This window comes from Nelumbo lutea, chromosome 1, assembly GCF_056320005.1.
Source record: "Nelumbo lutea isolate HS-2025 chromosome 1, American lotus-T2T, whole genome shotgun sequence".
Classification (NCBI taxonomy): Eukaryota; Viridiplantae; Streptophyta; class Magnoliopsida; order Proteales; family Nelumbonaceae; genus Nelumbo; species Nelumbo lutea.
The window spans coordinates 203678127-203695544 of NC_142684.1; the positions used below are offsets into that span (position 1 = coordinate 203678127).

The 17418-nt window shown below is 32.8% G+C and overlaps 1 protein-coding gene across 1 annotated transcript; it reads left to right on the forward strand.

The window, feature by feature from the left end:
* The first annotated feature begins 355 nt into the window (after positions 1 to 355).
* On the forward strand, positions 356 to 14431 carry LOC148880474 (uncharacterized). The gene is made up of 4 exons (XM_088976497.1): positions 356 to 1439; positions 12993 to 13100; positions 13206 to 13314; positions 13901 to 14431. Exons 1-4 carry the CDS (start codon positions 1023 to 1025, stop codon positions 14092 to 14094), a joined length of 828 nt encoding a protein of 275 aa, XP_088832623.1. The 5' UTR covers positions 356 to 1022; the 3' UTR covers positions 14095 to 14431.
* Positions 14432 to 17418: the final 2987 nt, after the last annotated feature.

Genomic DNA, 17418 nt, shown 5'->3' on the forward strand with positions numbered 1-17418 from the left:
CGAAAAAGATCAAAGACAGCACCCATCTCATGATCCAATCCAATAAATCATATGATCGTGTTCATTTTTATGTGACCGTCAATAATTATGAGGGTATTTAGAACCGTGAGCATTTATTAAATAAATGTTATCACATAGACATCACTTCAGTATTTCCCCCATTATATGAACTGGTATAGTGGTACATATAAAAACTTGCAAAAATAGGTTTCAGTTTACGTGCACAACTACCACTGGAGGAAGTTTCATTTTAAGGCTTCCCCCAATGGGTAGATGTTTGTTCATTTTGCTGATGTGATGCTTAATGACACTAAATATAATAAACAGTTTCATTAGTGCTTTTCAATTTTCTCCATCTTTCAAACAAATCAATTACAAAACGTTTAATCGATAATGTCCACAGTTCCAAACGTCAAACACATATTATATCCCTGTTCTAAAAAAAAGGTTGGACTATGATATGGAAAAGATACAATATCTAAAAAACTTATGATCAATAAACTGAAATCATAAACTTAATACCCCATCAAATGTTATTTATCAAAATTCATAGAAGTTTTAGTTGGTGAATACTCTTCCCATACCTTATCTTTTCCGCACCATAGATTTTCCCCTAAAAAAAGAGAGAATCCTAACTATTTGAAATTAAGAATAAAGACGAGACAAACACAGAGATGTGCGTATCTTATCGGAGGCCCGAAAGAAAGTGCTGAAACCGTGGTCGCAGCAAGTTTTCACTAATTAATTTCCATGGCTGGCGTGTGTTTAATTGGGTGGTCGCATGGAGGTGTGGTCGCGGCAAATCTGAAGTGGTCAGATCACATCAACCGTGTCAGCATGCTTGTTTCTCTTCTTCCTCTTCTCTCCATTTCCATATTCCAACCCCCTCTACTACCTCCATCTGTCCTCTCCTCCCCGTCTTTCCATTTTAAATACGACTCTCTCTCTCTCTCGAATCCTTCCCCCGGTCACTTCTCCTATCTGTCTCTGTGTGTCTCCCCCAAGTTGACCTGCTGGAGGACATGCAAGCGATCCCCGAAAGAGCCCATGACTATGGGCTCGAAAATCAACTCCGTGAACAGTTTCAACAACACGTAATCGTCATAAGGCACGCCGACCGGATCGACAATTTTCAGCCCCTGTGGGTGGCCACCGCTTCACGGCCATGGGATCCACCTCTCACGGACACCGGAAAGACCCGAGCGTTCTGCACCGGGAGGAAGCTTCGAAAAAATTTAGGGTTCCCGATTCACAGAGTGTTTGTTTCGCCTTTTCTCCGATGCATCCAGACCGCTGCGGAGGCTGTATCCGCTCTCTGTGCAGTCCAGGACAACCCTCTCAATATGACAAGCGAAAACGTGGCCGTCGATCCCTCCAAGCTCAAGGTCAGATCACCGATCGTATTCGTTTTTTCTCTTTTTTCTTTCTCCTTAATAATTTAATTAGCGGATCCGTTTTTAATATGATAATTAATAATCGTTATAATAATTAATAATCATTTATATTTTATATATTACTTCTAATATTTTTTTATAATACAAAAATAACAATAATTAATTTTAGATGAATTTTTTTTTATCAAATTTAGGGATAACAAATTTCTCCATTTTTTTCGATCTCTAGGGATTTGCCTTAAATAGAATGGTGATGGGAATGATTTTCCCATTGTGGGAATGGAGATGGAGAAATTTTCATCTCCGTTGGCAAGGGCGGTGCAGGGACGGAGAGAGCATTCCTTGCCCCACAGGGACCTTGATCCCTACCCCATGGAATCCCCGCTATATATATGTGTGTACGAATGTACGTATATTTTTTAAATATTTTTAAAAATATATACACACATTTATACATGTATATATATACAGATACGTGTATATGTTAATATTTTAAAAATATGGTTGAATATGTTTGAATCTTTTCTAATAGGATTATAAATTTTAATTATTTTATTTTTTATTTTTAAATAAAATAAAAACATAAAAATATAATGGTTGATATTATAAAGAATCACAAGAAGTGGGGGTCCTGGCAAGGATGGGGATAACTTTGTCCCCATTAGTAGGGATGGGGATGGGGACGTCGATGGGGAGAGGCTCTTCATCCCCACCCCGCCCCGTTGCCATTTCGAATCAAACTAGTGAAACTAATCAACCCGATTTATAGTATTTTTAGTCGGCTTTGGTTCAACAATATCCCAACCCGGCTGGGTTAGATTAGTTTTTCTTTGACCATTTGTAAACTAACTAAAATCGAACGACCTGACCATAGATATATATTAATATTTTATATTTTAAATATATTTTTTAATACGAAAAAGTGGGAAAATTCCAATATTTCTTAGGCTAAAATAGTTTATATCATAAATTTATTTTTTTTATAATGCCATTGTAATTTTTTTAAATTTAAATTTAATTTTTAAGTTTAAATCTTCTGAATCGACCAACCAAACCGAAAATTGACCCAAACTGATATAACCTAAGTAACCAACCCCCCAACCTGACTAGGTCGATTTGGTTGGCCAAACAACCTACAGCTGAACCGACCAACCCGTGAACAATAGTTTAATCTCTAATAATTATTAAAAATTTATAGTGAAAACACAAAACAAATTAAATTTAAAAAACTAAATAATAGTAGCTTAAGCTCCAATAATTATTAAAATTTTTTATTAAATAACAAAAAATAGATTTGTACACAATTTCATGATGAATTTTGTAAAAATATATAATATTAATAATATGAATATTATTAAATAAATTGTAATTATTTTTCTTTTTAATAAATATTTTAAAGTTATTATATAATTTTGTTAGAATATTTAAATAATTCTTAAATTTTTTAATTTTAACTTTCTTTAGATAGATGTAGATAAAAAGTATGGGAGAAGATAAATAAGAATTAGAGATAATTTAGGAGGTTGTTTAGGATAAATTTTAGGATATTAGATTATTTAGGTGAGACCGAATCAGCCCCCACAAGACTGCCCCAACCTCTCTCGATGATAATACCAGGAATGATGATATCATCATTGGTATATATATATATATATATATATATATTTATTTATTTATTTATTTATTTATTATAGCATAATTTCATGGGCTGCTTTGATATTGCCAATTTGCAAAGAAATGTTCCATTATTTATTTGTTTCCGTAAGGGAGTATTCCTCTACGAATACCAAAAGCGGTAATAAATTATTATTATTATTATTATTATTAGAAAATATTATTATTAGCTTACCTCACACAAAATTTGTGCCTTTTCCTTTTGCACTCACCGGCTCTCAAGTCCAAATTTTATATCCTAGAATTTGTTCTACATTCCTCCTATCTAAATTATATCTTAACTTACTCTTGTTGGATTAGGTTGCCTGACGGGCTTGCTTGGCCCGACCCATTCTTTATCATGCTTAAGCATGTTTTGAGGCCCATAGCTTGGGCTCGGATCGTAAATATTGGGTCCAATTATTTTTTGGCTGGTTTAGACTTCTTAGAAAAGCCTAAAGCCTTTGCGAACATGAATTTATCTACTCACTCCTAAACAAATAATACTCCTACATTCATTTTCTTTCATATAAAATGAGGATAGGGTGATCATGACCCGGCCTGGATTGGGCCAAGCTGATGACCCATTCAACTCGGATGATTGAACCAATGACTGCAACCTAAATGCAAAAGTAGGTTGATCTCCGGGTTGATTTTTAAAACATTGATTGATACAATTCAATTTGGTTAGTTTTTACTAATGGTCGAGTGACCAAACCCCCAACCCAACTAGATTAGTTTAGCTAGCCAAACAATTCGTAACCGATTAATCCGCCTAGTGAATACTCCTAATTTCAGCTAAATTAATAGTCTAATATCAAACAAATAACAATAGTTTAATCCCCAGTACTTGTTGGAAATTTATAGCAAAAATATACAATTACTAAAATTATATTTATAATGATAATGTAATAAATAACTAATAAAAATCTTCAATACTTATAAGTTATTTAATCTACTTTCACTATTTAAATAATACTAGCAAGGACCCATTCGATGCACAGACTTTGTTAAGTGAAAGTTACATGATAGAAATATATAAGAGTAGGCAATTATTTTGGAGAAGTACAGATACACCCAATGCAGATTTCTGATTCCCACTGCACAGTCATAAACATACAAAACGTAAAAAAAAAAAAAAAAAAAAAAAAAAAAAAAAAAAAAAAAAAAAAAAAAGAGAACACACCCTATGCACCCATACTCGCCCATGAATTGACATTTTTCATTTTTGTGTTTTTATATTTTATTAAATTTTTATTATTTAATTATGACATTAAGGGTTGATAGATTTGAACCAGAAGTTGAACCATTGATCTTTGCTAAACAAGAAAATAATTTTATTTTTTGTTAGTTTTAGATTATGTATTTCATTTTCATCATCAATAAAAATAATTGTAGTTTACTACACTTATTTTTTTTAATTTGATTAATAAAAATATCATAAATGTGTCTATTTTTTCCACATTTTAGTAATTTTTTATTTTTATTTCTATTTAAAAATTTTATTATCTAACTATGACTTCATGGGCTGACCAATTTGATTTGGATGGTTTAATTGCTTAGTCATCACTTGTGTAAAGAATGGTTTTGTTTTTTGAGAAATTTATAAAATATATGGGTTTATATTGTTAAAAGTTTTGGACATAGATCTAATTAGTAGCATTTATTAGTGAAAAAATAACTTAAATGTAAAATTTAATAAGAGAGAATGAAAGTTAATACCTTAAATATAAGAGTTAATGAGAGAAGATTAAATGAGGTAAAAAACATTAATTGAAATTACATTTTCAACCTTACCTTCATAATTAGAGATAAACTAAATAACAATTGTGAGCATTTTCGTCAAGAAAAGCTCCACACCTTCATTCGTACTTTTCATAATAGTATAGATATATGCACATTTATATATGTATATAAATGTATATTATTTAAATATATAAAGTGATGATGTAGAATGGTCTAACTTGTTCGACTATGATGGTTGAACCGGTTTCCATTAATGGTTGGTTAGCTTCAAGTGACCAACTCCCCAATCCAACCATATTTATTTGACTAGCCAAACAATTTGCAATCTAATTAAACCATCTGGTGAATACTCCTAATGTCAGCTAAATTGATAGTTTAATCTCTAATAAATAAGAATAGTTTAATCTCCAATAATTATTGAAAATTATAGTAAAAATACAATAGATAATTAATAAAGCTTCAATACCTCTAAGTTATTTAATCTACTTTCACTATTTCAATAATATTTAAAATTTTTATTTGTTTATATTTTATATTCATATTATTGAATATTATAAAATCTATTATAATTAATTTTGTGCCCTAGATAAAATTTTAAATTCATTTCATAATTTAATTATTTAATCTATTTTTTGTTTTAAAATATGATTTGGTATTAAATTTTTTATTTTAAAACATTTAAAAAATATTTATTTATAAGATTATTACATAATTTTGTTATTTTAACTATTTAAAATTTAGTTATGTTAATTATTTCTGTATTTAAAATATTTAGTTATTTAAATATTTAAACTAAATGTAAAATATTTAAAAATTTTTATTATTTAAAATTTATTTATTTTAAAGTTTTTACATAATCGTAAATATTTTGTTATATAATATTTAGCTATTTTTAATATTTTGTTATTTATAATATTTATTTATTGAAATTTTAAATAATATTTTTATTTTTGAATTCTTATTATTTGAATAATATTTAAATTGAATAATTCACAAAATTATAATTTATATTATTAGTACATAATTTCATTATGAATTTCATAAAAGTATGAAATTATTAATAATATTCATATTATTAAATCTATGATTTTTTTTTTGTGTTTTAATGAATATTTTAAAGTTATTACATAATTTCATTATACAATTCTTAATTTTTTTTAATTCAAACTTCTTTTGATAGATATAGATCAAATGTGGGGATAGGATAAATAGGAATTAGAGATAATTTAGAAGAGAAACTCTCTACTAAATTAGAGATAAATTAGGAGATAATTAGGATTGAGAGATTTTAGCAATAGTTTTAAGAAGAGATATCCAAAGGGATAAACATAGACGAAAGAGGGATGGGCCAGGCATGCTGAGATGTCAAAATGAGAGAGGGAGAAGGGAGTGATGAGGTGAATTCATGAGGTGGCAAGGAAGGCTAAATTGAAGAGGGTGTAAGAGTTCTCAGTAGGGGTAAAGGAGAAAGCTCGGGCCATGACGTGGCATGTTTCTACTTTAGTATATACTAGCAGGGACCTGTGTGATGCACGTCCTTTGTAAAGCTAAAGCTAAACAATAGAAATACATAAGAGTATAAAATTATTTTATATTTTAATATTTTAATAACCAATCTGATCAAATTCAACTCGTGTTGGTCAGTTTTATAGTATTTCCGATCAGCTTTGGTTCAACAATTTTCCAACCCGACCAAGTTAGGTCAGTTCCGGTTTTGCCATTTGTAAACTAAACAAAGCTGAACCAACCAGACCATAGATATATATTAATATTTTATATTTTAAACATAATTTTTTTAATACGATAAAGTGGGAAAATTCTCATATTTCTTAGTCTAAAACATTTTATTTCATAAATTTAAAATTTTAATTTATTTTTAATAAATTGTTGTAATTTATTAAATTTAAATTTAATTTTTTTATTTTAAATCCTTTGAACAAGCAAACCAAATTGAAAATAGACCCAAACCAATACAACTCGAGTTGACGGGTTTTCACTAATGGTGAGTCAGTTTTGGGTGACAAACTCCCAATCTGACCAGGTTGATTTGGTTGGCAAAACAACATGTAACTGAATTGAACTGATCCTTGAACACTCCTAATTTCAATTAAATTAATAATCTAATCTCTAATAAATAATAATAGTTTAATCTCTAATAATTATTGAAAATAGCAAAAATATACAAGATAAATTAATGTAATTTTGGAGAAAGAGGGGAAAAGTGGTGCCACTTGGTTGAACATTAGAAAAGCAAATCCCTCTTTTTTTATGACTGTTAGAAATAGTTAAGACTGTTATTTCCTTATTGGTTTAATGGATAATTATGTGGAACTAAAAAAATAAAAAATTCAAAATAAAAAGGAAATTAGGAAGGGGGTTTGGAGGAAGGAAAGGCATGGTAATGCGGATTGTCTTGTGTGTGTGTGTGTGTGTGTGTGTGTGTGTGTGTGTGTGTGTGTGTGTGTCATATTATAATATTTATAATGTATAACCTATCTATCAATCTATATGTATATAGCAAGACAGTCCACTTAGCATGCCTCTCCTTGCTCCATTACCCCCACCCCGCATTTTCTTTCACTCTTTCTCTCATCTCCTCTTTCCACTAGTCCCTTTAAGTCATGTCACCATTCCCAACCCAACTACCTAAAAATATTCCTACAATCTTTCTCCTAAGGTATCTCCTCTAATCCATTAGCAATGTGTCATCTTACCCCATCCTTAATCAATTCCCAAAATCTCTCCCCCAATCTATATCTACAATTTTTCATTTAAAATGTTCATATTAATGAATATTCTTATTAGTACGGTTAGTAAATATTGTTATATTCATGTTAATTACCAAAAATTAAATATTTTTTGGATAAATTATCAAAAATTAAAATCTCTCCCCCAATCTATATCCACAATCTTTTATTCATACGGTTACTAAATTACCAAAAATTAAATATTCTTATTAGTACGGTTAGTAAATTACCAAAAATTAAATATTTTTGGGTAAATACTGTTATATTCATGTTAATTAACAACATTTTATAGAAATTGAAAATTCGTTAACTAATTTCTATAAAATTGAAAATTATATTTAACAACTATTGAAACATTATAAAATTTTAGTTATTGCTATTATTATAGTGAATAACCAAATGCATATGGGGGAATAAAATATTATAATGTTGGAAAATGAAATTATTAATTAATTTATACTAGAAAGCGAAAGATAAATTAGCGTAATTTTGTTAGTAAACTACCTAATAAAAATAAATATTTAATAACAATTTAAAATAATTTTAATAAATCTTCATAATTACACAAATGTTATAATTGTTTTTTAATTTTTGTAAAATAATATTTTAGAAATTAAAAGGTATAAAATTTTTGAACGTTTATTTAAAATGTATTAAATAATTATTGAAAACTATTGGAATATTTTGGAAATTTTAAGAAAATATTTTTACATTTGATAGGTTTAGGAAAACTATTGAAAATTTATGTAATTTTCATTGTAAATTATTGAAAATTATTAAAGATAAATGAGTATGGGAAAGGGAAAACTGTAATTTGAACCAATAATTACATAAAATTTTAAGATAAATTAGTAAAATATTGAAAAAAGGAAATTATTGATTAGTTTATATTAGAAAATATAAGAAAAAATAGTGTAATTCTATAAGTAAACCATGTGGTTGATACTCAATATATTCTTTTGATCATTTTTGTCATCAAATTGAATATTAGGTTGATGGGGCATGGGTGCCTTGCCTTGAACCCGCACAACACTACAGACGGGGTAGGGAAAATTTGAGGATTCCCATCCTTGATGACAAGTGGGTGCCTTGCCTTGAAAGCCTGAACTCGCCCGACACTGAGGATGAGGCAGGGAAATTCGAGGAGTCCCTATCCCTAAGGGGGAGTGGGTGCCTTGTCTTGAACCTACCTAACACTAAGGACAAGGCGGGGATGGGATAAAGTGTAGGGATGGCAATTTCTCCCATAAATCAGGGCGGGTTTACCTCGACCCAAAACAAGGACCGGGCGGGGATGGGTAAAATAATTTTTCCCCGAACTGGTTACGGGGCAGGGACAGGTTTTGTATATAATTCCCTGAACTCGCCCCGAACCCGAAGGTAAATTAGTAAATATCTCTAGGTTTAATATTGATATTAAAAATATCTCTATGTTTTCCCTAAATTTTTAAAATCCTAGGATCCCAAATTTTTATTTTTGAATTACCCCTAAAGCATTATCATTCAATTCTAAAATACCCCCAAATTTCTATATCATATCTATAAATTGTCCATAAAATAGATAATTTTTAAGTAATTGCCTTGGAGCGGGGAAAATTCGGGGATTCCCCGTTCCCGATGGGGAATGGATGCCTCGCCCCGCCATCAGGATGGGGCGGGGACGGGGAGGGGGTACCCCGCCCCATTGCCATTCCTAATAGAGTGTCTTGATTACGGAGTGGGGACGGGGAGGGGGTACCCTGCCCCATTGTTAATTAAAGTCAATCAAAAGTTCATTTAAAAATAATGAAATTAATAACAGTTACTAAAATTACTACAAATGATTAATAAAATTAAATTTATTATAAAATATTTGTCATTATTAAATTAAAAATAATTATTTTCTACAAATCAACATCAAATGAAAAATCCAATTATTAAAATTGTAAATATTAACAATAACTTTGAATACTTTTAGTTAATTAACAACAATTTTTATTATTAATTTATCAATTAATTAATAGTAAATAAAATTGTTCAATCTTTCAGATTTTCCCGTGCATCGCACGGGTCTCCGTTAGTATCTATATATAGCAAGACGGTCCACGTGACCTTGCTTCTCCTTGCTCCATTACCCCAACCCTACATTCTCCTTGACACTCTCTTCACTTCTATCTCTAATTACCCTCTATTCTCTCCACTTTCTAATAAAAATAGGGCCATAATTTATTAAGATTTGGTGTTCCAAACCGAACAATATTTATATCTATAGATGTGGTTTCAAAATCAAGGGGAATTCAATGTTTCCTATATATTTAAGTCATTTTCCATTATTTTTAAACAATCTATTGTTAAATAATCCATTAGATATGAAAATTATTAAAAATATCTGGAAAATATTTTACCAAAAGTTATGAAATAATTATTTCAGAAATAACCCATTATTTAAAAAATATTAAATAATTTAATAATCTACCAAAAATTAATAAAAAATCTATTATTTAATAATTTTCGGTTATCAATAAATGTTCAAACTTTCGACATTTAGTGTAATTTACATTAATCGTTGTTATTAATAAATTTTCATTAAAATTTTAAAATAATAATTTATTGATAAAATATATTATTAATTAATGTAATTTACTAGTTTCTATAAAATCAATAATTATAGTTAACAATTATCAAATGATTTAGGTAAACTCTTTAACTAATAATCCATAATTATTTTTTAGATAAGTAATTAAAAAATTAAGAAATTAATCTATGAAAAAGAAATTCTCCAAGACTATTTAAATAGTAATCCATTATTATTATTCAAATAAATAATTATTAAAATTTTAGGAAAATTAAATTAGGAAATTCATCTATCATAAATTGTTTCATAATTATTTAAATAGCAATCCATTAGTATTATTTCAATAAATAATTATTAAATATTTTAGGAAAATTATTAAGTCTATCCACATCAATCTAGACCACTTGGTGACTTCGATCATACCTAGCTTTACATTAATTAACAAGTGGTTTACTTTTAAAAAATGTAACTTACCATAATTATATTAATTTACTATAATTACATTTACTTTGATTAATAATAAATAATTTATGCTTAAAAAGTAAATACTATACACTAATTTATTGTTTCTGTAATTAATTAATTTACTATACATTACTATTAATCAATTGCAATTTCAATAATGTTTTGGAAATTATAATAAAATATTGTAATTTATTGTTAGTTAATTAGTTGTAGAAAATTATTAAAATTGTAGGGAGGGAAATTTTCTCTATAAAATTGGGGCCCTACGGTCCCTACCCTGCCCGCCCTAAACGAGGCATGTTTTCTCAATCCTTAAATGGGGATGGGGCAGAGACTGGGTGGGGATAGGGAAAATATTTTTGCCCCAAATTAGGGATGCGGTTTCATATAATTCCTCGAATATAATCGCTAATCAATCAACCGTTGGGGAAAATGGTTCACCGATGCATAAAACGCCAAATTTGACTCGGTGGGGTCCCGATTTACGAGGCGTGCCTGATTTTTCAATAAACGCCTGAACCAAACAACGAAATATTTGGGCATTTGTTGAAATGCCTATGTGAATCTGATATGGCACCGTTTTTTTGAAAAACGGCCACGGTTCCAAACATCCCCTAAAATATCCATAAATTAGATTTTTTAGGTGGTTTTGGGGATTCCTCATCCTCGATGGGGAATGGATGTCTTGCCCCGAACCCGCCCCGCCACTAGGGTCAGAGCAGGGATGGATTAGAGTGTCTTGACTTATGGGGGTGAGGGACAAGCCCCATCCCGTGCATCGCATGAGCCCCCCCTCCCCCCCCCCCCTAGAATAATACAAACTAACACACACAAATCTGCATTGGATGCCACCAACTTAAAGTGTTGGGCCTAGCGAATTTGGATCTGTTCCCCACAAAATATGTTCCAACATGCTTGCGGACATGATTTGACATCACACATTTCATTCATGGTGCATCCAGTCTCATGGTAAGATGTGTAGTGCCAGATCATGTTGGAAGCATATTAGAATGTAGTTTGTGGGGAGCAGATCTCAAATTGTATCCACCCAATTACCAATTTGGAGTCCCCCTCTATCTCAATCTACTGTAGCCCCAATTGTTTGGCCAGTTTTACACTTTGATGTAATGCCAAGATTTCTGCTCTTAAGGAATCTCCAACTCCTACTGGACCTGAATACAGAGTCATTATCTTGCCTTCATTATCTCTGAAAACACCTCCTATACTAGATGGCCCCGGATTACCTCTAGAGCTTCCATCAAAGTTCAGTTTTACCCTTTATTGCACTGGTTGGGACCATACTTCTTGTATCATACACCAACTTCTATAAATGTCTTCACATGAGAAATCCTTAAAAAAATCACAGGATTTCAACCAATGGATAACCTTAGTAGTTACTCCTTCCACAATTTTTTCATTGGATCTACAACTCCTTTGAAGACCACAATACAACAGCTCTAGTAGCTCTCCACATAATCCTTTTATGAACCTTTCGTTGCCTACAAAAAGATGTATCAAAGAGGCTCACCACACTCAAGGGGGGGGGGGGGGTCTACCTGCAGCCAAAGAGAGAAGAGAACCAAGACCAAATAAAGAACATAAAGGGACATGAGATTAGAAAGTGTGAAATTGTCTCACCAAAACCCAAGCAAAGACTACAAACATGGGGGGAGAGGCACATATTTGGCATCTTTTTCTACAATATATTCAAGGTATTGATATTTTGGAGTGCCACTTCCCATCAAAAGGCCTAAATTTTTGGGGGCACAAGGCTACTCCACACCTCCTTTGAAGGAAAGTTCCCTGCAAGGTTAGAGGTCTGAAGTAAAATGTTGTAGAAAAAAGAGCAATTGAAGAAACCAGATGGGGAAGGTTTCCAAATTTTGCTATTCTACAAGACTGATCATGTTCAAATCTTAGGAATGATAAATCATCAACCATCCCAATTTCAAAATCTCTTAGACCTCTTCTCAAGCCCAAATCCTAGGAGTTTTCAACAAATACTGAAGATATCACTTTTCTTTTGTTTTTAGACGAATAAACAGAAGGAAATCCATCTCTAAGAGAGTTTTCACCAATCCAAACATATTCCCAAAACAAGACTTTATTTCTAGTGCAGACATCATATTCGAAATAAGGGAGCATAAGAGGCAATATACCTTGAATAGCTTTCCAAGAACACCAAGAAGCCCTAGGGTTGAGTCATGCATCCTAGCCATTATCTACCGATCCATGAATACTAACAATCACTCTACACTAAACTCTCAATTGGATGCACATCAAAATCCTATATAGAGTGAATTCTGCACCAACTTGAGCTATAGTTTAATCTTAGGTATTTTCAGTTCTCCCATTAGTATGAATAGACACATAAAGTTAACAGCTCTTAGTGAATTTGAAGGACACTGATCTAGAAATTGACTGGGATCTCCTCTCACTTTGGCCCCCAAAGATGGAAAATTTGTTTTTGACATTTCTAAGCTTGAAGGGATGTTTCCGGCTGGAACAGTGGACCGGTCTGTGGAACGTGTATACCAAGAGGTGTATATTGCACTCTGTTCATTTTTGTTGCATGAATTTCTAGCATTCCGAAGGCCAGACACAAAATACCATACTAACATAAGAGATGTGCACGAGGAATTGTAGATGCCAAAGTGGGAGGAATCAGTGATGGCAGCAAGGGCCAGATACGAACGTGTTATTTGTGCACTTGCAGATAAATTTCCTCGTGAAAATTTGTTACTTGTCACACATGGTAAGCCTCATGTTCTTACTGTTTAGATTTTAGAATTTCAATCTTAATGTCATTGAATTTTTAGAAGAAAGTTGTTAGAGAATGATTTGGTGAACATTCCTTAAAATGGTATTAGAGGCTGTTTGACCAAGTGATTTGGTGTTTGGTACTTGTCACCCCATTATAATCAATTAATTAAATATATGGGTTCAACTATGATATGGAAAAGATATGATATCCAAAAAACAACTGACCAATAAACTGGAATCATAAACATGATTTCAAATCAGGTGTTTTTGATTGGTTGAATCCCAATTCCAAAATGACTCAAAACAGTAAAAAGAGAGGAGGGGAGGGGGAGGGGGAGGGGGAGGGGGGGTGTCAAATCACTCTATTTTTTAATGACACGTATTTGTCCACACTTTATTTAGACTTTCATGTGTGAGGGGGACGCGGAAGAGACAAAAACCTATTTGGGGACCTCACCTAATAAGTTAAACTTTTGGGTTGAACGATTGCTTGAGAGAAATTATATTTGCTAGTTTGGGACTTTTATCATCACAAATAGATTCCAGTACAAGCTTTTTGAGCCTAAATGTAAATGCAGGTGAAGGAGTTGGAGTTTCAATTTCAGCATTCTTGAAGGACGCAACTGTGTATGAAGTAGAATATTGTGCATATGCACACACACAAAGACCAATCACCTTCAACACTACCCAGACATTCACTGCAGGAAATTTTAAAGTTTGTACAAGGAACACTGATTCTGGAATATGCTATGGTCTATCAGGTTACTATTAACCCCATTTAAAGATTCAATCCAAGCAAAACGATGGAGACTTCTATCTACTGCCCGGTCTTTGGGTGCTTCAGCTGATGAATGAGGCGGATTTCTTATGGCCACGGCCAAATAAGATCCAAGTTCCCTATCTATAACCATAACCATCATTTTATTTATTTCAATAATTTACTTGCAAAGTAGTGTCCTTTCCCATTGCTTATAAAGGAGCAGTGGGAGGGATGTGGTTCTTTTCTTGTGATGTATTAGTTAATGCTTCTTTGGTATTTGAAAGTGGATTTGCAATTGAAATTATACTCACTTAATGAGAGAAAGAGAGAACTGATCTTGATGTCAAAAGATTCATATCTAGTCTTTGTTTTTTTTCACCAGATTCATAGCTAGTCTTACATATATATTAATGTTGGAATTGTACAACGGAAATAACGTAATTTGTACGTGCACAGAAACAAGCAAAAGTAGATAGCAATAAAGAAAGAAGGAAGAGAGAATGCCAGATTTACGTAGTTCAGCCAAATTGCCTACGTCCACGGGCAGCAACTTGGAGCTTCTTTCTCACTATAAACAAGAAAAAACACAAAATGACCTCACCGGAATCACACCCGTACCCAGCACTCAATACACCCAACTCAATACTCCTCTCAACACACTGTATATACTATACACTGAAATGAAATGGAGAATAGATTGAGGAATAACATAGGAGGGACCCCTATTTATACTTGAGCTGAGCGGTATAATGGGCATTTATGATTTTTTTTTCATGGCTAAGCGAACCATAATTGGTGGTTTGCAAATGGTGTGCCACCGAATAAATGGTGGGCTCGGCTCGGTGGGCCACCGATTTCAAATTCGGTGAGCTACCGACTAGCCCACCTTTTTGCATTTCAACATTCTCCCACTTGAAGACAATTTTCATAGTGAAAAACCCTTTCGAGAATAGCTATCGATCATCTCTTAATATGTGGCTTCAAGTCCCAAAGAAGTTCCGTACCAGATGAACTTCTCTCTCATCATCGGCTTTGTCAGCACATTAGCAACGTTGTTGTTAGTGTGGATCTTCTGTAATGAGATCTGCCCATCTTTAACTACCTCATGAACAAAGTGGTATTGTACATCAATGTGTTTAGTCCGTGCATGAAAGACAGGATTTCTTGCTAAGTGTAATTCGCTTTGACTGTCACAATGAATAGTCACCACTTCTTGCTTGATGTGGAATTCTTCAAGCAATCTCTTTAGCCAAATACTTTATACCGAAATTTGTATTTGCTATTCCGGTATTGCACGTGTTGAATATAGCGAATTCGAGCTCTACCCGGTTTGACATACCAAAATTCAACAAATCCAACTATGCAATCTGGAAGTTGAAAATGCATGTTGTGTTGGTGAAAGAAGATTGTGCAACTGCTTTAGAAAGAAAAGAGAAGCCTGTTAATATGAAAGATGAAGATTTTGAGAAGAAAAACTAGATAGCCATGCTTGATATTCTTCTTGCTTTAGAAGATTCAGTTCTATTAAATGTGTCCGAGGAAACCACTGCCAAAGTTTTATGGGACAAGTTGCAGAATTTCAATGAGGGGAAATCGATGTCCAATAATTGGTATGGAGAAAATATTTCGTTGAAGTCGATACCTAATTTCTGAGCATATCCTTTTACAACTACTCGAGCTTTGTATCTTCCAATATTCCCACTAGTGTCCTTTTTGAGTTTGTACACCCATCTACAACCAATGGCCTTTCGATCCTTAGGTAGTTTGACTAACTCCCAAGTTTTGTTTTTCTTCAGAGCTTCCATTTCTTCCTCCATAGCCATTTGCCAATGACGAGCATTTGGACATTTGCATGCTTCCCGGTATGAACAAGGCTCGTGCTCTTCTGTAATGCAAACATAAGTTGTTACATAATCCTGAAGCCAGATAGGAGGTCTTGTAGCTCTCCTCGATCGACCTTGATCACCATGAGTCTCTCCTTCAAATTTTTCAACGTGCTCTTCAGGTACATCAACAATTGTATCAATTTGTTGCTCTTGAATCTTTTGAAAAGATTCCACTTCAACTTTCTCTGTTGTCTTAGATCTTGATTCTTTCTACATTGAATCTTCATTGAAGACAGCATCTTGGTTAACAACTATTTTGTGGGTAGTAGAATCCCACAATTTGTATCCCTTTGTACCTTCTACATAGCCAAGAAAAATACACTTTTTGGTCATTGCCTCTAGCTTGGTCCTCTACTCCTTATGAATTCAAACATAAGCATCACAACCAAAGGTACGTAGGAAAGAATAATCAACAGGGTTCCCTGACCATATCTCTTTTGGAATTTTGGAATTTTGGAATCAAATGTCGTAGTGGGAGAGCGATTTACTAGGTAATATGCCGTATTGACTGCTTATGCACAAAAGCACTGCTCTAGCCCAACTGCACTCAACATGCTTCTAGCTCGATCCATAAGTGTATGGTTCATCCATTCAGCAACTTCGTTTTGTTGTGGGGTTCGAGGAACCATATACTATCTCGAAATGCCGTGCTCACTGCAAAAAAAAATTTCAAATTCTTTCGAAGTATATTCTTTCCCATTATCAATTCTCAAACACTTAATTATTTTCCCTTTTTGATTTTCAACTAGAGCTTTGAACTTCTTGAAATAGGAAAAAGTATCATTCTTCCGTTGGATCATATATACCCATACTTTCTTGGAGAAATCACCAATAAAAGAGACAAAGTATAGCGAACCTCCAAGATATTCCGTAGTAGCTTCCCATGTATAAGAGTGTATTAGATCTAATACCTCTCTACTCTTAGCTTTAGACTTGGGAAAACTACCTCTGTGGTGTTTCTCCAATAAACAATCTTTACAGAAATTCAAATCAATAGATTTTAAACCAGGAAGTAGATTTTGATCAAGAAGTACCTTAAGTACTTGCTTGCTCATATGACCCAACGTCTGTGCCACATCATGACGAAATTGGTCACAACATTTGCAACAATGGCAACGCCAACCATCGTATCCCCGATCAAGTGGTATAGCTTCCCTAGTAATTTTCCTTTTGGAATTACCATAGCTCCTTTATTGATCTTCAATTGGCCTTTTTCTCCAGAAAACTTGTAACCGTCTTTATCAAACTTTCCTAGTGACAGGAGACTCTTTCGCAGTTCAAGAACATACTGTACACCAGAGATTGTACGAGTGATGCCGTCAGATCTTTGTCAGAGTTGGGCCGATTTTGCTCTACTTTGGGTTGCCGACAATCTTTTCGAATGTGCCCCATCTTACCACAGTTCCAACACTTGAGTCCTTTCTTGTTGCCTCTTGACTTGGATCTCGTT